At 44.8% G+C, this 21618-nt stretch overlaps 1 protein-coding gene across 9 annotated transcripts in view; it reads left to right on the top strand.

The window, feature by feature from the left end:
• Positions 1-21618, top strand: part of ZC3H7B (zinc finger CCCH-type containing 7B) — a 47102-nt gene that overhangs the window by 5563 nt on the left and 19921 nt on the right. For 3 of the 9 annotated variants that reach the window (XM_041416972.1, XM_041416976.1, XM_041416977.1), the window contains exons 2-15: positions 1104-1164; positions 3074-3107; positions 3489-3686; positions 4530-4688; positions 7302-7382; positions 8859-8918; positions 10312-10354; positions 14312-14571; positions 16050-16398; positions 17379-17488; positions 18333-18495; positions 18581-18742; positions 19365-19570; positions 20900-21000. In XM_041416972.1, coding sequence (XP_041272906.1) covers positions 1112-1164; positions 3074-3107; positions 3489-3686; positions 4530-4688; positions 7302-7382; positions 8859-8918; positions 10312-10354; positions 14312-14571; positions 16050-16398; positions 17379-17488; positions 18333-18495; positions 18581-18742; positions 19365-19570; positions 20900-21000 — 1979 coding nt within the window. In that variant the 5' untranslated portion in view covers positions 1104-1111. The remainder of the gene's footprint in view (positions 1-1103; positions 1165-3073; positions 3108-3488; positions 3687-4529; positions 4689-7301; positions 7383-8858; positions 8919-10311; positions 10355-14311; positions 14572-16049; positions 16399-17378; positions 17489-18332; positions 18496-18580; positions 18743-19364; positions 19571-20899; positions 21001-21618) is intronic. The other 6 variants (XM_041416974.1, XM_041416979.1, XM_041416981.1 and 3 more) reach the window with 5 other exon arrangements.

Below are 21618 nucleotides of genomic sequence, written 5' to 3'. Positions count from 1 at the left end.
CTTAGAATGATAGGGATGGTCTTATTGTAAAAGGGAGCTGGATGATAATGCCCTCCAAGTTGTTGTAGTGTAGAGGTGGACAAATTACTTTAGTATCTTCTCAGAGGCAATCCTGGGTTGGGAATGTACAGTCGCTTCATCTCCATCTCCTTTCAGTGTTTCTCTACTTGCTGCCTTTGTTCCCAAGTTCCTATTCTTCAAATGCTGAGCATTTTTTGTGGTCGCAGCTGGTTGATGTGAAATTTGCTGTCATCAGCAGCTCAGTTTTGCCACAAAGTGCCATCCTTTCTCGCCTTCATTATTCTTGTGTGACAGACCTGTGTACCTTGGATAAAGGTCACTGGGGAGCCATTCCAAGATTTTCTCCCAAACTGCAGAGGATGAAGTGCAGATAGCTTTTGAGCCTTCATAAGGTGCTGCCCACCCCAGTTTAAAGCACTGCAGGACAGGGCTCTGTTCCCTCTCCAAAGAAGTGTTCCCCAGTCTGTGCTGCTCTTGTCTGCTGATTTTCAGCCTGAAGTCCCCATTGCATGAGTTCAGTGCTGTCCTTTTATGTGGACCACAGCAAGCATTTTCATCTCCTTCCTTTACATCTCCCTTTGTGCTGTATCTCCATAAACCTTATGTAGATAAGGTATATTTCATATGCTGTGCAGTAAACCAGTTTAAATCTGTCCCAGATAAATAGTGGTCAGAATTTCATATCATGGGAGGGTCTAGGTGCAAATTCCTGAAATGACTGCCAGTGCAGGCAAAGATGGTGTTGGGTTTCTTCCCTTTCCTAGAAGGCAGTCATGATAACAGTTGGTTCCCATTGCTTTATTTACTGGCAGCCTAAGCAGAGAGCTCAAATTGAAGTAATTCCTCTTTGCCCCTGTATCCTATCAGTGGCATGTGAGAAAAAGCAGATTCTTGGTAGTGAGCTGCTTGCCATGCTGTATCTGCAGTGTGGATAAATCATGGGCTTTGCTGTTCAGGGCTTCTGGTCTGGAACATTTTGTTAGTAGTAAATTCAGGCACAAACAAAATACTTTGCTGTTTAATTGCCAACAAGACCTAAAATGACTCACTTTGTGTTGTTTCTTTTTCTTCTTCCTCCACAGCAACCATAATGGAGAGGCAGAAGAGAAAACAAGAAATAGAGAAAGGACTTCAGTTCATTCAGTAAGTGGACAACCTCAGTGTTCCCTGTGGATTTGGAAGCAGTCATCTTTCTGTTGAAGATTGCAGGAACTGAGTTTTTCCTATTTACTGCTTTGGATTTGCTGCATGGGAAAGAGATACTGTCCTGAGGATTTTGACTGTGATTTTTTTCAGGGTGTTTCTTGTCCCTGAACTTAAAATTCTGTAATTTTAATTTCCTTTGGTTTTGCCCTCCACTGCAGTTCCAGGATTATCTTTACAGTCAGCATAATGCTAATGGCACTTGGACCTTCTACGTCATCTTCAGCATGATGATCTCAAAGTGCTCTCTGAACAAGGTTATCCCACCTTTGTTAGGAAGGGAGGCAGTGTTTCAGTTCTGTACGTGGGGAAACAAGGCACCTTACTTGTTAGGCACCCCATATGGTGCCTATAGGAAAGATATATAACCTGCGTTCTTTTACAGTTGCCAACCTGTAATGTGGATGTCTCAGATCACTCTTCTGTGAATATCGTGTGGCCTTGTAGAGCTTGAAGTGATTGCTTATGTAGTCGTTACAAATCCTAGTACTTCCTTATAAGATACAGTAGCATTCCTCCTCCAGTGTTTGACTTAGCAGAGGCCTCAAACTCAGGTCTAGGTTCCATGATGAGTAAGGAAGTAGTAAGATTGTAATCAGATTGGTTTGGGGTTTCTTAAGGTCTGCTTTGTGGCCTGCAATTACTATGCCTGAAATCCGTGCCTCTACAGTAGGAAACCCCCTAGATCTTCCATGTTACATATTTGTATCCTGTAATATGGCCATGATATTTTCATTCCAGTCTGAGACTAAATAGGGCTGATAGCCCAGTTTTGGAGAGGTAATTGTGAGATTTATATTGGTAGCACTTATAAAAATGCACAAGATTCTGGGAAAAAAAATAATTTAGAAATATGAGGTGTAGTTCATGCATCTGGGGTGTATCTTGCACTCTGAACCAGGAGCAGTGCCATATGTTGGCTTGTTTTGATACAAAAGAGGGAGTACAAATATGTAAGCAGCATGAATATTTCTGACAAAGCCATGACATTTCCTGTAGTTAGTTTGAAGGAGTGATTAGATGAAATCTAAAAAACATTTATTCTGTAACTAGTAACTTCATGTATGCACTGTAGGTGAGAAAATCTATGAAAGGTGCTGAGGATTCCTCTGGAGCCTATTGATTTGTCCTTGAAGAGAAACAATAAATATATGTGGACCAAGCCTGGATGAATTGGGTGGTCCAATTTGAAGAACCGAACCTTTCTCTTGAGTCTCAGTGCTGTTGTAGGGTAGATGTTATCCTCACAAGTGCTGCCAGTGTTTGTGGTTCAGCCTTGGCCAAGAAAGTTGGAGTTAAATGAGCTGAGCTCCTGAATCTGCACTGTTTTCTCCCTTCCTTTTGTGGGATAGGCCTAAAGGCATGTGGCTAAGTTAAGACAGAGAAAAGTTATCGCATTTATCTCTGTTTGTCTCACAAAGAATTTGAAGAGGTCTTGGAGTGCCACTCTGGTGTCTCTCATTAGAGCCAGATGCACATAAAATACACTTGTATTCTTCATGGCAGTCTCTCATGGGACTTTATAAAAGATGGGGTTTTCAGGTGATTGTCAGAAGGCACATTACAGAGGATCATGTGTGCACAGAAAATAAATGAGAATAAGACTCCTCTGGTCTCAAGTCCCTCTTAGATGTGATCATCTCTTGACACTGCTGTGACTGTCACTGAGCGTAGTGCTCCCTGTGTTCTCTTTGCCTCAGCTGCCTTTGCAGTGATAAAATGTTCAGTAACTTATTGAGATCACCAGCACAAGACCAGAAAAAGGATCTCTTCATCAGACAAAAGCCCTTGTTTGCGTTGTTTGTTGCGTTTGCCTCTTTCATGAATATTTTCTCTTCTTTGTCTTCAGGTCCACATTACCCCTAAGCCAAGAAGATTATGAGGTAATGGAGATTTTGTTTGTTGAAGCTGGGAGCCCTCTGGTTAGCAAGATTTGTTCTGTTGCACAGGCATTACTTTACATGCCAAAAGTGAGGAATGTGGGATGGTCTGTCACAATTTGCCTGTGACTTAAAGTTTTAATGTTCTGATGAGACAACTTTCAGTGAAAGGAGAAGACACTTCAGTATTCAAGAAGAATGGGAATTTGACTGGATTATTTTCCTCTACCAAAAAACCTGATGTTTTACAGGAGAGTAGGGATGCACTAATATCTTAGTGGGCAAGCAGTTTGCTAAAAGATATGGAAATGAATGGGAAATTGGGAAGCCTCTCCTGTTTCTGAATATCCACTTGAGTCTATTTGTTCTCTCCCTGCTGCCCAGGCCTTTTTGCAGAAGTTGGTGAGAAACTTGTTTGCAGAGGGCAATGATTTGTTCCGAGAGAAGGATTTCAAGCTTTCCCTGGTCCAGTATGTAGAAGGGCTGAATGTGGCAGACTATGCAGCCTCTGATGAGGTGACCATCCCAAAGGAACTCCTCTGCAAGCTCCATGTCAACCGAGCTGCCTGCTACTTTGCCATGGTGAGTGCTTTCCCAAGTCATCCCCAGGAGCCAGGGTTGCAGTGCTGTGCAGTTGGAAAAGATGCCACGAGGCATTTCACCTGGTTTTGTCCACTCCCTGTTCAAACACTGCAGGAGACAGCAGCACACAGAAAAATCTGCAGTCTCCTCACAAGTGTGTCTTGCAAGACCAGAGGAGGAATGTGAGGGGGGGGGCCAGGCCTAAGGTACTGACAATGCAGTTCTGCTCTTCAGTGGTGAGGAGTTAGACCCATCCAGTGTCTTCCAGTGCTGAGCAAGTATTTTTCTGGAATACTGTTTATTGCTCTGGAGGCTCTGGCCTCCTCCATTGAGACACTGGAAGACAGTAGGGAGGCTTTGGGTCTTGAAGGAACTTGCAGCATACACATGGAAAAGGATTCTGAAATACCCAGGCTTTGAAAGGCTGCATGCTTCCATTTTACTAAGGCATGTAACAACTTTCCTTTATGGCACAACCCCAGAGCAGGCCCATCCTGTTTGTAAGGACACTGAGTGCCCTGAAAATTAGCAAGCAGTCACATAATTAAAGACTTTCAAGTGTAATATGCTCAGGGTAGAGGGGGAGACAAGATATGGTTGCTCAGGCAGCCTTAGTTCTGTCATTCCTTGACTTTGAAGTGTTTTGAGTTTTGCAAGATTTAACAAAATGTTCTGTTAGTGTAGGTGTGTTTTCACGCTGGTCTGTGCATGAGGTAACATATGTACTTCCACCTGCTGCTTGTATTCCTGTTTTCTGCTGAGAGATAGAACACTTGCATTCACAGAGAAGGACAAGTTAGCCTGCTGTGCCTCAGCTGACTCCAGGTGGTCTGTTCCATGCAGGGGTTGTATGAGAAGGCGCTGGAAGACAGCGAGAAGGCTTTGAGTCTCGACAAGGAGAACATCCGAGCGCTATTCCGGAAAGCCCGTTCCTTAAATGAACTGGGAAGACACAAGGAAGCGTATGAGTGCAACAGCCGATGCTTGCTGTCCCTCCCACATGTAAGTTTTTGACACACAACTCATCTTGGTTTTTGTGGCTCACAACCTTCCTCTCCTGCTCAACATGCTTAGTGTGAGGCCAGAGGATAGTGGAAGAGAAGTTTTGTCTGTTCCCAAGAACATACTTATGCCCAAAAAATCTGTTTCTCTGACTCAAAGATGTTTGTCCTCACATGTTTCTTCAGGACAAGTCACCTATTACAGATAGTGCCAGCCAGGGACACCAGTTAGTGACAGCAGGTTCGTGGTCTGTTTGTGAAGACCAAACCCCTACTCTAACAAAAGGTGAACTAAAGCCATGAGAAGGCTTTAATTGGCTGCTTTATTATCTCTAATGGAAGTGACTAGGAGCATGGGATAAATGAGAACTGGAGCTCTGAAAGGAAAACATGGCTGGTTTTCCTGTGTTGGATACAAGTGTCTCACATTTCACTTCCTGATTGCTAAGGCAAAGTAATCAAGCTTTTTATTTTCTTGAGGAAGATGCAAAAGTGTCCTTGACATCACATGGCGTAGTTATTTTTGTGTTCAGGGGTGTGTGAATTTTTGCATGTGGAGAGGACTATCTGCATATACTAGTTACTAAATATTCCTCATAGTGCTTTTGAGCATCCTCTTAGGCCAGATATTGATCTGGAAAGCAAACTGTGATTACATGGATTCAAGTGAACACTTTGCTGATGTTGGTTCTGATTCATCACAGTAATGTTATTACAAGAAAAATGCATCCACCTCAGCAGGACAAGTTAACATTCCTTTACTATTAGTGTTATAGAAGCAATCTTTGAAAGCCTTGTTAGCAGTTAGTTATTCCTTTTGTACAGCTTGTAAATTCTAGCTTCTTTGACTTGGCAGTACAGGGTTACCAAAAAATATTAAAGATATAATTTTTGGGGAGTCCCAAGGAACTGTTTTATAAACAAACCCTTTGATTAACAAAAGCATCTAAGGTAGGTGTTCTTGTAAAGCTATATGTGGCTATATTTTACATTGCAGTTTAGCCACTTAATTTAATCGTTATTTTAACTATATAGTTATGTTTACATAGCTGCCATTATTATAATTATTTTATCAAACTTTGTAACAGGAAAGTTCAGCCTAAAAATCTCCATATTGAGTGATCTGTGTTTCCTAGTCTAAACAATTCAGCCTTGTAAATTAACATACCCCATTGTCTTATTACCTGCCTAACAGAAATCATAAGCCTTCTCTGCATCAAAGGCAAGTCATGCTATCCGTCATTTCACTCCTGTTTCCATTACCCTCTGGAGCACACTTCTATCTTCACATTGCTGTAATTGCTGAGAACTTTGTTGTGGTCAAAACAAAATCTGTCTTAAAACTTTTGATAAAGGATGTGCCACTCATTTGGCTCACTGTCTGTCAGAGTTCCCTTATTTCTGGGTGCAGATAGTCAGTGCTGCAAGTTTGCAATTCTCAGTATGGTGAAGTTAATACTTCTCTGTGGTACACTTGTGTTTGGTATGGCATGGGGTGTTTTAGAAGAAGAAATGGACAAGCTAGATTTTGTTTTCACTGAGTTCAGTGAAGATGGTGCCAAGACTAATGTTGAGGGTGTGGGGGAGCACAATCAAAAAATGTCACTCCAGATTGAAGGGAAAAGTTACTGATATGGTGGTCTGGAAGAACCAGAGGCTTCTCAGCTGTTGAAAGGGAAAGGATTCAACGTGCAGGGAGAAGGAGATTAGAAAGACCAGCATGGCAAGTAGAGAGAAGAGGGCAAGCTTCAAGGTTGGTCATGAGGTGGGAAATGTTGGAAGATTAAGGCGGGCTATCACAACAGGTTGGGCAGATAGATACTTCTTTTCCTCTGGAAAAACTGTTGAAGTACTCTGATATTTTTGCAAGCAGGGAGAGAGAGGAAAACAGAAGGAAACAGTTGTTAGTGATATATAAGTGTAGAAGACTGTGGCAGGTTGTTAGTCTGGGCAGGAAGCCCATGGTGGTGTGTGAGTGGGCATGGACACTGGGCAGGGAGGATGGTAAAATGACACACAATGGGGAAAGCTGAAGATCTGCTTGACTAGGCTGAGGCAGTTTAGCTGGAGCTGGAGACAGTCAAAATGCCTTCTAGCTAGCAAGTAAAACTGGGGCTTGGTTTCAGCTTTAAAAAGTAACAAGCAGAACAGGCTAGTGGGTACTGTCTGCATATCAAAACTGATGATTAACTCTGCAGCTGGCAGAGAGGGAAGACATGCAGCCTCCTTCCCAGGCATGGAGACCTTGTGGAAGCTGTATCAGCAGCCAGCCTTGGCAGCTCCTTCAGCCAACTTGCCTGCAGGACTCCTGAACCCTGTTTTTGCAGAGCGGGTGCTTTGTTGGAAGCAGATACTTGATACTGATTTTCTGCAGCATTGAATGAGTATAGGGCAAAACTCCTGGTGCAACTGCAGCACCTTGGCAGCACTAAATGACAAGAATGCTGAAGTCTGTCTGGACTCTCCTGGGGCTGTTCTGGAAATTATCTATCCTGCTGCTGTCTGAAGTTAAGGCTTGGTGCAGCCCAATGTGCATAACTGCATTCCTCTTTATTTCATCCTGTGTGCCACAAAGGCAAAACTGAAAGTGTCCCATCAATTGTTTTGTCCCCAGGATGAAAGTGTCACACAACTGGGGCAGGAGCTTGCCCAGAAGCTGGGACTGAGGGTTCGAAAAGCATACAAAAGACCTCAGGTATGACTTCTTTTGTCTTAAAGGCTGTCCTTTGCTTGTACAAATTTACTTCAGCAGAAGTGGTAGTTGCTTTTCTGCAGTTACAGACATGTGTACACAACCCTGCCAACTCCAGCAGGCCGCTGGCAACCCTCCTTGTCCTGACCCTCTGACTCACTTTGCCTTGATCCATTTCTAGCCTCATAGCTGCTCTGTGTCTACTGCCAGGATGTTTTCTGAGACTCAGCTGGTCCTGCAGGAGAAACTTCCAACGCAGTAGATGCCTACTGTGTGGTTTGCAGGAGAGGAACACAGGGCCTGATCCCAAAGCAGGTTTTGCATCATAGTCCTCTCCCTGTTATGCGATGAGAAGGATGGGATCCTCTGCTGCAGTGGAGGCATGGCTGGTTTTATAGTGCAGTGGATCATGAAGGGTTTCTGCCCCATTTCTAGGCATACACTTCTTTGTGGTGGGGGAAAGGCTTGGCTGTGGGAGAACAGTGGGTGCACACCTGGTCAGAAGCTGATTGACCCCAGTGGCTGGATCTGTAACTTGGCTCTACACGGAGGTGCTGTAGATGTTTACACATGTACCCTGGGATGGAGCTAGAGGGCGTTAGGCCACTGCTAGCCATAAAGCTGCTCTCCAATAAGCTGCCTTGGTCACAGATTTTGTTCTCAGGAGCAGAGAACACGAGCGAGTAGCGGAGTCTGACGTTTGTGTTTGCATCCTCGGCCCCAAGCATGGGGCTGTTAAACAAACAGTGTGTTCCATCTGCAGAGGGGCCCCTCTGTAGCATGAGGTGGCATGATTGGTGGGCATCTGGTTTGCAGGGAGCTTTTAGGGTAAATCTGGCTGTAACATGTTAATCCTCTCCCCAACAAATGTCGTGTGTGATTTGCCTAACCTAAGAAAACTCCTTGATCTCGTAGCAGCTTTCCACGCTCTGAAGTGTTTCTGTCTCAAAGAAAGGGAATTTTATGTGGAAATACTTTTTGTAGCTGTTCACTGTGTTGGCCTTGCCACCTTTTTTGCCACTGTCATGTTACTCAGCTGAGATGGGCTTAAACCACCTCTATGTTAGAAGTATAAAAATTAAACACTCCAGAATGCTTTTTATTATTTGAAATTCTGTGATTGGTATTTTGTTAACACTTTGCGATCTTTTGTGTAGCGTTCCAGCTTTCACTCCAGTGTGGTAATGCCTTCCCAAAGTGATAATTTCTTAATAAAAAGCAAACCTATCTGTTTCTCAAGGAAGTTTTTTTTTTCTCCTGGTTGTGGGTCGGATGTTCTGAGGTGTATGGAACAATTAAATGTCCCTTTTCAGTATTGATAAACGTGCACTCTTTTGTCACAGTGGGGTAGGGTAACCTTTTGGGTGGCTTTTATTTTTGGGCAGTGCTTGGAAGGAAACCATATTGTAACCCAGCTTTACCTAGTTTATGAGCATTCGTGGGCTGAATTCTGCTCTAAGACCTCTCTCTTCCTTGCAGCAGGAATTGGAAACATTCTCACTACTCAGTAATGGCACGTCAATCAGTTCATCAAACCAGGTAGAGTTTGCATCCTGTGGTTGTTACTATTTATGGATTGTGCTACTAGAATACTTTAAGGTTTTATTTACATGCAAATTTATAACTGACTTTTAGGTTTGAACTGTTTTAATTAGTGTTTTCTGCTCTTAAGGGATATTGCCAAGAAATTAATTTCTTTGAAAACATTTCTCCTGACATAATTTTTTATGTTGGTAATTAGATCACCAAAGATGGTTATTTTTCTTAGTTATTGTGAATGTTTGCTATCTCTTGCATTTTAAATAAATTTTTGTTTTCAAAAATGAATGTTTTGAATGTCTAACAACGATGCTAAGAAAAGTCAGAAAGTGCAACTGCTGAAGAAACATATAAAATTAAATTCTATGGTGTACTGAATAAGGTACATACACAGTTTGTGTATTGTTTGTATTGTCCTGGGAGACCCAGCTGGGCAGGGCAGTGTACAAATACTAAGGTAAAATATAAGAAATTATTGGTTTCCTTGGTCTACCACTAGGCAAAAAAAAGTCCCAACAAACAAGCACTTGCTATTTTTACAGGCTGTTTGGTATTTCACAATGCTCCTTAAATCAAATAAACAATAAAACTATAAACATTGTAATTTTGTACAACAAACTACTAAAGAACTAGTTTACCTCTCACTGTTCTGTGATTTGGCTTCACATCTTTCTAGCAAGGCCAGTCAACTTTATTTAATAGTTGTGCCTAGTTTTTAATTTCAAAATCTTTTCCTTTTATAAGAATTGAAAACAGTGCAAACCCCACTGTAGTAGATGCAATATTACAAGACAAATGCTTTACTTGTGCCTTTTTAAGCTTAATCTGAAGGCACATGTACTTACCTCTATTTATGTTTCTGTAAAATATGGACTCAATTTATTCCTTGCCTTGAGCTCCAAGTCAGCAGTTGTCTTGGCAGAAACATTTTCCTGTTTTGAATTTGCTGTAGAAGTTTGTGGTTGTTAGATTGCAAAATATGTGAACTAAGAAAAGGAACGTTGTGTAAGATCAGGCTAATCAGATCTCCCATGCAATGGGCTGACCAATTGATGTGTCCTGGGACTTGGGACACAGTGTTCTCATCCACACATGAAATACCCTGTTCTATGTATGGAGTTGCTCACATGGTTGGACATTGTGCAGGCATGGTTTTCCTTTGTAGCAAAAGGATTTGTTGGCTGCTGAAGGTAAACATGAATAGTTTCCTTGGATCAATGGCCTCCTAAAGTCCATTGGTTTTACTGTTCCAGCACAGAAAAAGGCCATAAAGGAAAAGAAAGGGTCATATACATTTAGGAGTAGTGAAGAGTCACATATGTGAAGTGTGGATGTCTGTTTAATAACTTCTTACAATATTTGTCCTCTCCCTTTCCCTACATCCTCTTTGCAGACTACTTCCAATGGATTGGGCTCAATAGATGACATCGAAACAGGTAAAGATATTGCTCTCCTCAGACTTTTGTGGCTTCAGTATGGTGTGTGACCAGGCTGGCAGGCTCGAGAGGTTCATCATCTGCATTTGTGTCTCTTCTGCACACTCCTAACTTTGGTAATTGGGAGAAGGAAAAAGTGGTGCAAACCAGGAGTGTTTTTCTTGAAAAACCAGATTTTGTCCAGGCACGGTGAGAGATGTGTCTGGGGGTTAAAAGGGTCTGCTGAAGTACACAGCTCTTTCCAATTGTGCTTTCTTGAAGCTGCTCTTGGCAAAGCTTCTGAAATTCTGCTCCAAGGTAAAACAATCCAGATAAAGTGAAGTTAAGGTTGTTTTGCTCTGAGTGCATATGGTCCTCCAAGACATTGAGGTGGAGGAATTGAAAACAAAGGAATTGGGAGGAACCCAGGGAGAGCCGAGTTCAGAGTTAGGCACCCAGGAGAAGAAGGAAGATAAGCAGGGTTGCTTTTCTCATGCTGGGAAACAAGTGACCTTAACTCTGCCCCTGTAGAAAGGCTTGCTACCTTGTGTGCTGGAGCACTGAACTTCTGCCTCTGAGCACATCAGTCTTGTTCCTTTGTAAGGTCGCTCTGTGTGTGTGAAGGTAAGTGTGAGGACTTACTACTGCAAGTAGCAATTGCTCTTTTTGTAGAAAGAAACTAATTTCATGATTAGGGTGCTTTGGAAAGCATGTTAGTTCTCTGTTGAATGCCAGTTTAGTATCTGCTTGCTACATGAGATCATGAGACCCAGTTCTGTGAATTAAGGAGAGTTTTTCAGGTTATCTTGCTGTGCTAAAATTAACTGGACTCCTACTACAGACTAACGAATGACTGCATCCAGTAAGCTCTTTATCTAATCTGGATTTGGTGTAAGAGCAGCATGCCACCTTTACTGCAGATCAGGCAGACAGAGCCTTTACTGCTAGGAAATCTTTGCCAAAGCACTGGAATTGTGTTATCCAATTGCCCTGAGCGTGGTGTGCCACCAGGACGACTGTGGGTGCTGGGTACCCTGAGAGTTTCAGATTTGAAGAGTTTTTTTAGCAAGGGTTTTTGTGGTTGTTGTTTTGTTTTGTTTTAAAGTGCAGACTCTTGAAGCCTTTCCTCCATGATTTGCTTGAAGTTATCTGATTAACTCAGCCCAGTCCTGCAGAGAGATGATGGCTCAGATCTGGCTCAGTATGGCCATTGGCCAGCTAATGCACCAGGGAACCACTGCTGTTTTGGAGAGCAGAGCTAGAAACAGTGCTTTTAAAAGCTTGTCCCTTGGAGACAGGCAGGTGTACAGCCAGAGAAGCTACCAGCTGGGGGAGCTTGGTATGAGAGACTTGGTTCATGGGCATGTATGGACAAGCCCCTTGTTGACCTTATAATAATACGTGGGGCTGAGTGTGATGGCAGGGGCAGAAATCAGCAGGTGTGGGTGTGCCTGTGAGCTACTCATCAAAGAAAGCTGTTTTATTCCTTTAAGATGGAGCAAACGTTAGGGGAATGCAGAGGATGCCTGAGCCTTCTGTAAGGAGAGAGGAGATGTGGGTATAACAGCTGGTGGTTAGTGAGGTCAGCAGATCTGGTGTCCTGAGGAAAGCAGGAATGGGAAAGGAGAAAGAGGGGAAAAAGACTGGACAGAGTAGAGTGGGAGGAAGTGGCTGAAGGAATAACAGTGTTTGGGTGGTCAGGGAGAGGGGAGTGGACATCTTCCCTCTTCCACTTGCAAGTAGTGGAACCTGTTGGTCCCTGCTCTTTTCCTTGCCCTTCACATGCACTGAGCTGGGGGGGGTCTCATGTTGTTGTCTGCCTTTTGGTCATGCATTCACCATTGCTGGGTTTGGCCTCTTAGAGTGTGTGAGGGCCTCTTTTCTTTGCTTCCCAGTCTGAGTGGAAAATGCAGGGCCTCATTTGGTCCTCAGAGATGGTCTGAACTGCTGGATCCTTTTGGATGCCCTGTCATTGTGCAGCCTTTTGCTCCCCGCTGCACGTGTCCCCATCCCTCCTGGCATGTTCTGAACTTCTTGTTGGCCTCTGTAGGGATCTTGACAGTACTCCAGATTTAAACATCTGAAAAATTGGAAAGCACAAGCCATCCCTTTGTACTGCAGGGAATCTGGCCAAGCTTCCAGCCATGAGAAAAGCTGGATAGCTGGCTCCATGGCGGCTGGTGGTTCTGCACCAAAGGATGAGATAAGTCACTGCAAAGGGGGCATGGCGTTGGAGCAGAGCCCGATTGGTGGGGCAGCTGCAAAACTAAGGACATGCACAGCCTGTGGGAAATGCATTCAGCTGCACACCGAAATCCTGTGTTGGATCCCATAAGGTACAACATGTGTTTGCCTTCAGCGGCATGTTTGAGGATGTGGAGAGGGACCTGTGTCTGTTCCTTGCCACTTCTCCTGCTTCCCTGTCTTTTTTCATGGCTCAGCCTCCAGTGCCTTGCACAGTGACCTTTGCTGCAGTCCATCCATGTGGGCCATTCACAAAAAATACTGGAGGAAAGGTTGCAGGGGTTAGTGCTGTGCTCTGGGTGGGGTGAGAGATAAGGAGGCATGCCTGTGTTTGTCATCTCTGCTGTTGTTTTGTTCAGGACTTGGGGGTTTGCTGGAATTGCTGATTTGCTGAGCTCTCTGAGAAGAAGCTCTCAGTTTGCAGCCAGTAACAGGGCTCACTCTCCTGGTCCCTGATGCAAAGGAATGGCCAAATTCTCTTGGGGGCTGAGTGAACAGACCTGGTACAGACAGGATGCAGCATTTCTTGCTGCATCAAGTTTTGTGTCTCTGAAGCTTGTCTAGTTTCTTTCCCAATTTTATCAGTCTTTCTAATAAAAGCTATTGTCTCTCCTTCCAAACTTTGCCTTGCTTTTATAGCCTTACTCTGTTGCAGTTACAGTGCAGCCAATGGGATGTCGATGAAGAAAGCAGCATCTTTGTCTTATTTCTTTTCTTTTATTCCAGGACATCTGCACAGGGGCAGAATTAAGGTAGTTTGGGTGCTTGGTTTGAGAAGTGCAAATGTAATGCTGCATTTTCCAAATTTCTAACATTTGAACTTTTTTTTAACCTTTAATTTTTTTGAGAATAAAATGCTCTTCTGTGAAGAAAATGTGCTTGCAACCTTAACTTCACTTAACAGAGGTTTATATTGCATGATGGAAACATCTTATTACTTCAGTAATGTACTGGAGAGAGGAAGAAACCTTAGGGAAACTGCCTCTGCCTCTTTCCTGCCTCAACCCCGCCTCACATGAGTTCCCAAGGGCATGTTTGCTGATCAGATATTGAGGGGGGAAATGAGTAGCAACCTCCCACTTTTGGACATCAGGAAGGACTCAAGAGCAGGGAATTTACTTGGGTAAAGACAGCTGAGTGAGTCTGATGGGGATTTTTGGGACACATTGTTAGCACAACCTGATCCAACCACTCAAGCTATGACTCTCCTCTCAAAAGGGCCTTGTGTGTTTTGTCTTCTTCCATTTAGGATGCCTGGGTTTTTAGAGAGGGTGTGCAAGTAAGCAAGCTTTCAGCTGGGATATCAAAGCTCCAAGGAGTAGAGAAGGCAGTGATCTCTGCCAAATGCATTAGTGAGGAACATTAAAGTAAACACCAGGTGGTGGGTCATAGAGAAATTGTATTACTTGCCTCTGGCCTTTAGTCCTGGCCATAATGAATTTGGTAACTGCTCAGCCACAGGTTTTGTGTTGTTCCTGGTTGCTGTATGTGCTTGCCAAATCCTGACAGTCAGACTGCGCACCGGCCCTTAGAATGTATTTTAGCTGTTGGTGAGCCTTTGGAAAGTGGGAACAAAAATGAAAGGGCAAGTAGAGCCTCTCCTCTCAGAAAATTGGCATACTTGGTTTTTGTGATTTGATGGAGTTGTACAATATTGGTTTTGCCATGTTGTGCTCTGTTTGTCTCCTGCAAGAGGCTCTCCTGGTGACTGGCTCTGTTTCTCTCTCATCACAGACTGCCCTATGGACCTGCAGTGCCTCCCAGCTCCTGTGGCCACCTCCATCCCTGTGAATGAGGGGCTGGCCCCTTTGCCTTCTGACTCAGATGCAAAGGGCTTGCCCACCTCGCTTCCTGCTGCCAGCTTGCTCCCATCTCCAGACTGTGTACCCTTGCCAGTGCCTGAGAACACAGAGGATTTCACAGATGGGGATATCATTGGGGAAGAACTAGACTCCCTCCTGGATTCCCTTGCTGAAGGGTCACCATACCCTCTAGTAAGAGCGGGTGCTGCATGGGTCTGCTGCTTCTTTGTTCCAAATAGGTCCTTGGAAGTCCTTGGAGCATGAGATGTGCATGCTGCCTCTCATTCTCTTTCTGTAATTCTTTTCTCCTACCTCTTCCTCTGGGAAAACTCATTCATTCTTTCCTTTATTTCTGCTACTGTGAGTATGTAGAGTGCTCCAAGCGTGCTTTGCTGTGTGCAGGTTCAGGGAGCTGTCTCTCAAAATATACCCAGGGTAGCCCTCCCCTGACATCTCCTTCCACCTGGCCTCTCATGTCCGTGAAGTTGAAGCAAGTGTGAGAGTAGTAAAGGAGTGTGGTGAAGCAGGAATGATGGTTGTATTTTATACAGTGGGCATGCTCTAATCTCCTTGTATTTTGTGCAGATTGCAGTCAGCCTAAGCTTGTTGAACAGGTCTGGGAGCTGCATAAACAATCTGTATTCATACTTATGTTAGATTTTAGTTGCCAGTGTTGCTTATGTGAGCCACCTTGGGTCTGGAAGGAGTATAGTGATTTTCATGTTGGAAAAGCCCTGATGAGAGGTGTCAATGGGTTGTGATCGTTACCCTGACCTTTGCACTGTGTGTACTCAGCTGCCTTGTTTCTCAACCTGAGCTGGTTCAAGTGCCCAGTGCAGGGCACTGCCTTGCTGACTGATGAACTCAGGTATCCCAACATCTCCTCAGGGATCCTGGTCCACACTGTTTGCAGTATGGAAAGATTGGGAGGTCTGTGGGAAGTCTGCAGGTGGATTGAGCTGCCAGGTATCCTTTTGCTCCAGCTAGTACAACACACCCTTCACTGGGAGCCTGTTGCTCTCTGTTGTCATGGTATGACCCCAGACAGCAACTAAGTACCAGACAGCTGCTCACTCACTTTCTTCCTTCCCCTTCCCCAATGAGGAGGATAATTGAAAAAACCCAAACTTGTGGCTTAAGATAAGAACAGTTAAATAATTGAAACAAAATAACATACAATATTAACAACAACAATAATAATAGAGAAGGAGAGAGATGGAGGATTAAAACCCAAGAGAAACAAGTGGTGCACAGTACAATTGCTCACCACTTGCTGACCAATGCCCAGCCTTCCTTAAGCAGCAGTCAGTGACCCTGACCAACTTCCCTCAGTTTATATCCTGGGCATGATGTTCTGTGGTATGGAATATCCCCTTAGTTTGTTCAGATCAGCTGTCCTGGCTGTGCTCTCCCCCATCTTCTTGTGCACCTGCTCGCTTGGCAGAGCATGGGAAACTGAAAAGTCCTTGACTTAGAGTAAGCATGACTTAGCAATAACCAAAACATTAGTGTGCTATCAACATTATTCTCATGCTAAATCCAAAACACAGTGCTGTACCAGCTACTAAGAAGAAAATTAACTCTGTGCTGGGCAAAACCAAGACATCTCTTTTCAGTCTTTGCTCCTCAATACTAATTTGCTATTTATCCTCCTTCCTGCTCCCCTGAAGTCTTTGGTCCAGGGCACCATTCCTACCAACCTGCCAACAGAGATGCCCCAGTTGATTCCTGTGTTTCCGGGGGGAACTCCACTGCTGCCTCCAGTTGTGACAGCCAGCATCCCTGTCTCTACCCCTCTGCCACCTGCCTCCTTTGGCCTGGTGATGGATCCCACCAAGCAGCTCTCCTCCTCCTCTGTTCTGGATGCCTTTGAGGCCCCACCAGGAGGAAGTGGCGGCTCCACTTTAGATTCGCTGGATTCCCTGGATCTGCTTCCATACACAGATACACGGCTTGATGCCCTGGATTCCTTTGGGACAAGCAGGGGGTCGCTGGATACCTTGGATTCCTTTGCCATTGGTAGGTGCAGGGTGATGTGGTTTTGTGTTGCCTTAGCTGTGAATGCATGCCAAAATTATTTCCTTCCTATTTGCTGAGGACATATGTCTTGTAGCTTTCTCTGCTGGTGTGGCAGAACAGGAATATAAATGTAGAAGAGAGCAGTGAATTGTCTTGGACAGAGTAACTGATAGTGCTTAGCTCAAAAGTAATGAGAAAAATCTGTTGGTATGTAATCCCAGATAACCAGTACCTGCATGGAGTGAAATCTAAAGAGGAGAAAGGAGCAAAGGTGTATAATGATGAGTGATGAGATTTAAACTTGGCTTGGTGTCCAGAGCACCTCCCTTGGCACAATTTGCTGGACTATAGCATGATTCCTCCACCTTCCTCCTCAATGACTCTGACATTTTGCACAAAGTGTGCAGAATGGTAATGACTGCTTTAGATGATACAGCACCTTGTTGTTCTGGTCAGAATGGTAGAGGCCAAGGTAGGTCTTTCCCATCTTTGGATTCAGGGCAATGAGTGTACTCTCAAATGGGGCTCTGAACTCCCATGTCATAAGGAGAAAAGCTGTGGAGGATGGTGGGCAAAGACTAAGTCACCTCCTGTTCAGGAGGGAAGTGGGCTTCTTCTTGGTTAGTTTGTTCCTGGTATTGCAGTATATTGGCAGTAAAAGTATTTTGAGAACAGCAGAAATTGGCCACATTGGCCAGCAGTTGAACACTCACATTCACCTCAGCTTTGGGTTGCCATCTTAGTAATGCCAGTTCTCAGCAGCATAGAATCGGGTCCAGTAGGATTTCTGGGACAAGAAGGCATTTCCTGGAGTTTTTCTGAGTCTAGACAGATGCTTTGGGAAGAAAGTATTAAAACATTAAATAAATAAAGCAAATTAATATAATAAGCTGTTGTTTGTCCTTTTGTGAGTAGAACTGCCTCTGAGAGTGAAATGATTGGTTTTGTTTTGTGGGCTCTTTTCCCCTTCTTTTGCCCAGAAGAAACTAGCTCTCAGGAACTGCGACACCCACCCGGCAGCCAAAAACCAGCCCCAGTGGTGAGTGAGCTACTGCCCCGTGCCGACGTCCCAGGGTGCTCTGGAGCCAAGGTAGTAGTGGTGGTGATAGTGGTCACTTGGGTGATGTAGGTAATTTGGGCCCCTCCTCTTACCCTGCCCTCGTGAGTGTTGCCTCCCATGTTGTGGGAAGGCAGGTAAAGATTCCCACTGAGTCAGTAGGAAGACATTTGTTCCATCTTTGTTTTTATCCGTAACTCCATATTGCCAAGGTAAACATGGCGTGACCAAGGCTGTAAGGTCAGCAGGGGATCGTGGAAGCTGAGGTCCCACTGTATCTGGCAGCCACATAATGTTCAAGGACAGGGCAGAGTAAGCCAACTTTGACTTCAGGCTACTGAAGTTATTTGTTGCTCTCTGCCCCTATCAGGAGGCTTCTCCAGATGTTCTGCTCCTGTCGTATGTCTCCAGTCTTGGAGAAAAAGGGCAGGATGAGTAAGCTTGGAACAAAAGTTATTCTTGAGTTCCTGTCCCCTGCTGGCCCTGTTAGCATCAATGTGAATATCCTGAAGATTGACTGATAAGCAGTTTGCATTTTTTCTTAGCTTGGGATAAAGTTGATTTAAAAGTCTTTCATTGCAGAGTAGATTGTGATGGAAGGAATGGGAAGGAGTGAGGAAGGCATTTTGTTCTGTGGCTCATGATAGAAAACTGAGGTCTCTTACCAGTAGGAAAGAGGCCTGTCTTTGAAGTGAACACACCACAGTGTTCATTCTCTTTGAAAAAGTTGCGGTCATCTCTTCTGGAAATGTCATTTCAGGTGTGAACATTTTGATGAGAGAGAAAATGAGAAACTGGAGTGGGGCAGGGGGGTGGAGAGGTCTCTTGCCCATGTGGTTGCAGAGCTGAACAGAGAGGTGTGTGTGTTTTCACTCAGGTCAGCCTTGGTGGAGTGAGTCACCCAGCTGTGCCCAAGGCCACTGAACACCTGCTGTCCCAGCCAGAACCAGTAATGCCCAACACGGCTCTGCTGGTGAAGAACCCCCTGGCATCTACTCACGTTTTCAAACAGGCCTGTCATATCTGCTACCCCAAAACAGGTGATGCATTTACTCTGCCACCAGAGCACTAGCACAGACTAGGAATTGGCTTTCCGCAGGCTGATGGGGTTGTTCTCTCTGGCAGGGCCCAAGGCTGGTGATTACACCTATCGGGAAGGCTTGGAGCACAAGTGCAAGCGGGACATCCTGCTGGGCAGGCTGAAGAGCTCAGAAGACAAGACCTGGAAGAGAATCCGTCCTCGCCCAACCAAAACCAACTTTGTAGGATCCTATTATCTGTGCAAAGGTGATCCGTGGCAGTTGGTTGCTGGGAAGGGGCTGTACCAGGGGAGACTGGGAGGGAAATTCTGTTTGATATTGCCTGCTGGCTCTACGGTGTCCTATTCCATCAGTAGCAGGGCTGTGGTTCTGCCTAGGGAAGTATTCTCTGCCTGCTCCTTTGCTCCAGCCCATCCCACAGTACATGCAGGCAGTGTGACCAGACTGGTATCCCAAGGCAGTGTCATTACAAAGTACCCAATGAGGTGGGGAGATTGCAAGAACTAAGCTAAAATGGCCCCTTACTGCTCGGCCTATGGGAGAACTTAACCTGTACTTCAAAAAGGTGTTAGTTAAGTCATGATTTATCCCTGGCCAGGCACTGAATTAAAGAGGCCTCTTGTTTTGAGATGGTTTCCCCAATAGCAGCATTACTTGAGATTGTCACCATTCAGTAGTTTGCATTAACTCCTGAATGTCTTGATATAGGGGAACTTGGGAGGAGATGTCTTTTCCTTTTTCTTTCAGCTCTCTGTTTTCTTGCTTTCAGTTCCATGTGAGGTGGGCAGTGGGAGAAGATGAGAGAGAGTTTAGTTTCTGACTGGACCGCCCTGCCTGTGTGGTGGTGTGTGCTGTTTGTTGCTTTGTAGATATGCTTAACAAGCAGGACTGTAAGTACGGGGATAACTGCACCTTCGCGTACCACCAGGAAGAGATCGACGTGTGGACGGAGGAGAGGAAGGGGACCCTCAACCGTGACCTCCTCTTTGACCCGCTAGGTGGGATCAAGCAGAGCAGCCTCACAATTGCCAAGCTCCTCAAGGAACATCAGGGCATCTTCACCTTCCTCTGTGAGGTACAGAACTGGTGGGAGGGGGCAGGCATCCATCATCTCTTCAGTATGTATCTGGACCATTGATATGTTGATAGTTACCACCACAAAAATACAGTGAGATGACTCATACTGGAGTGCTTGCAATGGAAACTCTGGGAAGGCCAATAAGGTGGGAGTCTGTTACACCCAACCAGGGTGAAGAGGCAGACAAAATATTCTATAGGGAGATGGGCTAAGTCTCATAATTGTTGGCCCTTTTTCTTGTGGAGAACTTCAACTTACCAGGTGTCTGCTGTAAGTACAGCGCAGCAGAGAAAAACAGTCCAGGAGGTTCCTAGAGTGTGTGGAAGAGAACTCCTGACACAGCTGGTGAGGGTGACAGCTAGGGAAGGCATCCACTGGGTCTGGTGTTTGTGAACAGAGAAGGACTGGTGGGTGATACAGTGGAAGCCACCTTGGGCACAGCGGTCATGCAGTGGTAGAGGTTTCAGTTCTTGGAGCAATAAGGAGAGGGGTCAGCAGACTGGCGCCTTGCCACTTCACCTTCTGAAAGGCAGACTTTAGCCTCTTTAGGAGCCTGGTTGGCAGAGTACCTTGGGAGGCAGTCCTGAAGGGAAAAAGAGTCCAGGAAAGTTGGACATGTTTCAAGAAGGAAATCTTAAAGGTGCAGGAGCAAGCCACCTGTAACTCTGTGTGTCCCAGCCAGTGCCCTGCTCCCAGAAGGACAGTGAGCATTGTACAGAGGAGTGCAAGAGAAAGGAGTATTTTCTCTCCTTAGCCCTGCAGCTGAACCAGGTGCTCACAGCTTCATGGGATCACCTGTCTCTTCCCCAATCTTGACATATTGCTTTGAATTGTAATTTAGCCCCAGTTACTTCAGAAATTGGAATTCCATAATGCAACAAATTTCCACTTGATGTCTGTGCAGAGCTACTGATTGGTCAGTTGAGAATTGCCTCATACCACTTTAATGCTCTGCAGCACAGAGTTTCCCATGTTGGCAGTGCATGTAAAGGGACGTGTTCTTTGCTGTGAAGTGGCTGTTCTTTTTTCTCCCTTGTTCTTGTTCTATTGGCTAACAGGGAAAGAAGAATATGCGGCTCTGACCAAAATTTTTCCAACCACAATGGAAAATACTGTGGAGAATAAGCCAAAAAGTGTTGTCCGGAAGCTTTTCCAGAGATTGACTTGCTTTATTTTAAAGCCCTACCACAAAGTTTTCACCACACTTCTTTCTAACTTTGAACATTAGAATAGGCTGGCTCTGGTTCTTCTTTCTCCTCTAAGTGAAGTTGCTCTGGTTCATTGCTCTCTAAGATTTTCCCAGTATGCTAATTCTTCTCTTCTCAGATTTGCTTTGACAGCAAACCCCGGATTATCAGCAAAGGGACCAAGGACACACCATCTGTCTGCTCCAACCTTTCTGCAAAACACATTTTCCATGACAACAAGTGAGTGAACAATTTTTTCTCCTGATGGGAACCATGTCTCACAAGTCCAGCCAGTTTAACTCCAGGGCTCTGGTCTCTTTCTTTCTTTCCTCTCTATGGGTTCCAATCATAGGACAGCTCAAATGATGATAAATAGCATTTCACCCTGCATGTTTGCTTCTGGTGCTGAGGGATTTCAGGCATCAGCAAAGCCCTTTGGCATCACTCTGTTAAGTTTTCCATTGACTTAATTAATAAGGCCTTTCAGTTTGGCCTTTACAAAAACGTCAAAACAAAGATCCTCTAGCTCAGGATCCTGCCTCTGTCTGGTAATGAATGTTTAGGAAAACAAGTATAACAAACATGTCAAGTACACAGTCATACAGTTCCTTCAGATTCTTGGTAACCTGAGACATGGGGAGATGCTGAACCAGAGGAGTTGGTATCTTTGCTGTGTATTTTGAAACTTGTCTGATCTCTGAACTTAGGCAGAGCATCACCCATGTGCTCAGGGTGAAAATAACTACCCAGGCTTGATCAGGTGGGAGGGCAGGGGTTTGCTTTTCCCAGAGGGAATCTGTCTCTCCTGGTGTCAATTTTCTTGTGTCCTTTGCCTGCCCAGTCAAATGTCTGGATGTC

This window comes from Onychostruthus taczanowskii, unplaced genomic scaffold (assembly GCF_017590055.1).
Source record: "Onychostruthus taczanowskii isolate IOZ18803 unplaced genomic scaffold, ASM1759005v1 scaffold53, whole genome shotgun sequence".
Taxonomy (NCBI): domain Eukaryota; kingdom Metazoa; phylum Chordata; class Aves; order Passeriformes; family Passeridae; genus Onychostruthus; species Onychostruthus taczanowskii.
Note: the sequence above shows the minus strand (reverse complement) of the source record. Positions and strands in the feature narration are given on the sequence as shown.